Raw genomic sequence first — 3,573 nt, 5'->3', positions numbered from 1 at the left:
AATAAATGATTAAATAAATGACAATAAATAAATGATTAAATAAATGATGAAATAAATGATTAAATTAATTATTAGTTGTCAAAATGCAGTTGCAGTTGATCCAACAATATTTAGTATTTTATATATTATTTATATATATTTATAATCAACATTTGTATTTAGTTCAAATGTCAGAAATTGTTTTTCAGCCTGAGGTTCTGTTGGTCAACTTGAGCCGGACTATGGATCAGTGGTTAGCACTGCTGCCTCACGGCCGGAAGGTCACGGGCTCGATCCCGCTCCGGATCTTTGTTCTTCCTGTGGAGTTTGCGTGTTCTCCTCATGTTTGCGTGGGTTTGCTCCCACAGACACGCATGTTAGGCCCGCGGGCCTGGATCATCTCATCAGATTAAATAAATGTAAATAAATAAAATAAGAAGTGGATAATTGAATTTCTTAATCTGGGCTCTGAAACGGTGTTGTTTCAATCATGTAGTTAAACATGTGGCACGAGCGCTGCAGAATACGTTTTAAAAAGACACAATAAAAGCGACTCCTTTGTCCAACACTGGATTTATTAAAAGATCATAAATACCTGAAGTGAAACTTGTTTGTGTCGGACTGAGACTAAATAAATGTGGAGGAAACCGTTTCATTTCAGAAAAACAGGTGAAGCGTCACCGCAGCGCGAGGTTGGCTGTGGCGGCCATTTTGAATCGCTCTGAATCCGAAAAGTCGTTTCTTTCAGATTCTGGATGTTCTGTGGAAGTTTCTCAAAAAGCCGTCCAGTGGTTGAAGAGATATTTTGCTATCAGACCCAGGAAGCCGGTGACGTACGCGAGGTGTTGTGCGCGCTGATGGTTCGGTTCCGGCTGTGTCCGCAGGTAAAGGTGTGCTGTGGAGCCCGTTCATGCAGCGGCCGCTGCACAAGAGGAAAGGAGGTCAGGTGCGCTTCTCCAACGAGCAGACCGTGGAGCTGGAGAAGAAGTTCGACACGCAGAAGTACCTGTCCCCCCCCGAGAGGAAACGGCTGGCCAAGATGCTGCAGCTCAGCGAGAGACAGGTGAGCGGACCGGAACCGGCTCGGTTCTGAGCAGACGGTTGCGTTCACGGCTTCTCCAGACTGTCGGGAAAAGTCGGCTCCGACTCTCTGGGTTCTCAAATCTTAAATCCAAAATATAAAAGTTGCACCGAGAGCAGAATGTTCCTGTCCACACCAAAACCGTCACTCATTTTCATCTAACGCGTTTTTAACAGACATTTAAAAAAAGGTCACATTTCTGTTTGTGAATTTCTGTGTGAATCTGGTTAAAGAATCATTTTTCTGTAAAACATGGTGAAAAGATAAAATCACCATAAAATAAATCAAATTAAAACGAAAATAGCACAGAACAAAACAATGAAACAATAATAATAATATAAACAAAAACAAACAAAATCTGAAAATGTTTGATAATAAAACGGTCTGAAAATATCATTAAAAATTAAATTCTAATTTGAAAGTTTACTATGAAAGTAAACGAACAAAAGGATGAATAAAAATGTTTTATTGGCTATTAATAACTGCAAAGGAGCATTATTATTATTATTATTATTATTATAGCTGTTGTTGTTAGATAATAATAATGATAATGATTATAATATAATAATAATAATAACAATATGCATACCTTAAAGAGAAATTTATGATTAAAAATGAGCCTGGTGTGAGTTTTAACACAAAAATCCATATTTTTTAGCTAAAATAAATTATGTTTAAAAACACTTCTGATTAAAACATGGATCATAGAAAAATCAACACTTCCCCTTGAACAGTTTTAACAGGAAGAATAAATGTTTTACTCAATAAGAAAGACGTATTGATAAAATTAATAATACTGTATAGAATTTGTTCTTGAATTCATAAAAAAGATTCTAGTTGTCGCGCTGCATGCTGGGAGTTGGTGTGAGCGATGAGTCTTGTCTAAGTTTGTTCCGTCTGTCTGTGTGGGGGTCTGTGGGGGTCCCAGTCCTCACAGCCCAGACCCAGCAGCAGCTTCTGATGCCGCCTCTCTTGAACCTGAGGCCGACCGCTTGAGCCGAGTGGCCCTTGAGGCTGAGCGTGCACGGCTCTGCGGCCCCCAGGCCCAGGAACACGTGCATGGTGTTTGTGAACCATGTGGCTCCAGTCGCTGGGGTCTCCACAGCACCTGGACCAGCTGTTGTGTCCACCGGACTCCAGCTGTGGCGTTTGTCAAAGACTGAGCATGATGAAGACGTGGAGACATGGGAGGTCTGAGCGTGGATAAGAAACTGATTCTGTGTCTGGGGCTCATCAAAACAAGAACTTGTGTAAAACGTTAAGGAGCATCTGGATTAAATCTATGATCAGGTGACGTCAAAGAATATTTTCCTGGTGTTGAAAAGTTAAGACAGCAAGTTGTTCATTAGATGACAACACACCATTTTTATTTTAACCTCTGCATTAAACGTGAACATTATGTCATGCACAGATTGTGAAGAGCAAAGCTGCTGTAGTGAAAGCTCAGATTGAGATTTTAATTTGTCTCAATAATCTGTATGCTCTGACCCCGGGCTTTATAAGGAAAGATGTTTTGATGGTTCTCTGACCCGGTCTGATCGGGTCCTGGTGCGGGGTCACATGATCTCACCTGGATCCAGCTTGGTTCTTAGAAGCTGCTCAGCGGAGCAGAGTCGAGCTGAGAGCAGACTGCAGGCCATGACCAGAGAGCGACGGCGACCATGAGACTGCCAAACCCTTTTACTACAACTACAACTTTCATTTGTATTACTTACAGCTTAAAATATGAATATATTGTTCAACTGACAACACTGTGAGGAGGTGCAGACAACACTGTGAGGAGGTGCAGACAACACTGAGAGCAGACTGCAGGCCATGACCAGAGAGCGACGGCGACCATGAGACTGCCAAACCCTTTTACTACAACTACAACTTTCATTTGTATTACTTACAGCTTAAAATATGAATATACTGTTCAACTGACAACACTGTGAGGAGGTGCAGGCAACACTGTGAGGAGGTGCAGACAACACTGTGAGGAGGTGCAGACAACACTGAGAGCAGACTGCAGGCCATGACCAGAGAGTGACGGCGACCATGAGACTGACAAACCCTTTTACTACAACTACAACTTTCATTTGTATTACTTACAGCTTAAAATATGAATATACTGTTCAACTGACAACACTGTGAGGAGGAGCAGACAACACTGTGAGGAGGTGCAGGCAACACTGTGAGGAGGTGCAGGCCATGACCAGAGAGCGACGGCGACCATGAGACTGACAAACCCTTTTACTACAACTACAACTTTCATTTGTATTACTTACAGCTTAAAATATGAATATACTGTTCAACTGACAACACTGTGAGGAGGTGCAAACAACACTGTGAGGAGGTGCACACAACACTGTGAGGAGGTGCAGACAACACTGAGAGCAGACTGCAGGCCATGACCAGAGAGTGATGGCGACCATGAGACTGACAAACCCTTTTACTACAACTACAACTTTCATTTGTATTACTTACAGCTTAAAATATGAATATACTGTTCAACTGACAACACTGTGAGGAGG

The 3,573-nt window shown here is 41.8% G+C and overlaps 1 protein-coding gene across 1 annotated transcript in view; it reads left to right on the top strand.

Annotated features, from left to right (window-relative positions):
* Positions 1-3,573, top strand: part of LOC119424082 (hematopoietically-expressed homeobox protein Hhex) — a 12,008-nt gene that overhangs the window by 5,006 nt on the left and 3,429 nt on the right. Inside the window, exon 2 of the mRNA XM_037691553.1 lies at positions 864-1,042. Coding sequence (XP_037547481.1) covers positions 864-1,042 — 179 coding nt within the window. The remainder of the gene's footprint in view (positions 1-863; positions 1,043-3,573) is intronic.

Source organism: Nematolebias whitei, chromosome 17 (genome assembly GCF_014905685.2).
Source record: "Nematolebias whitei isolate Nwh7 chromosome 17, NemWhi1, whole genome shotgun sequence".
NCBI lineage: Eukaryota > Metazoa > Chordata > Actinopteri > Cyprinodontiformes > Rivulidae > Nematolebias > Nematolebias whitei.
The sequence above is the reverse complement of the archived record's forward strand: the minus strand, read 5'-3'. Positions and strand labels throughout refer to the sequence as shown.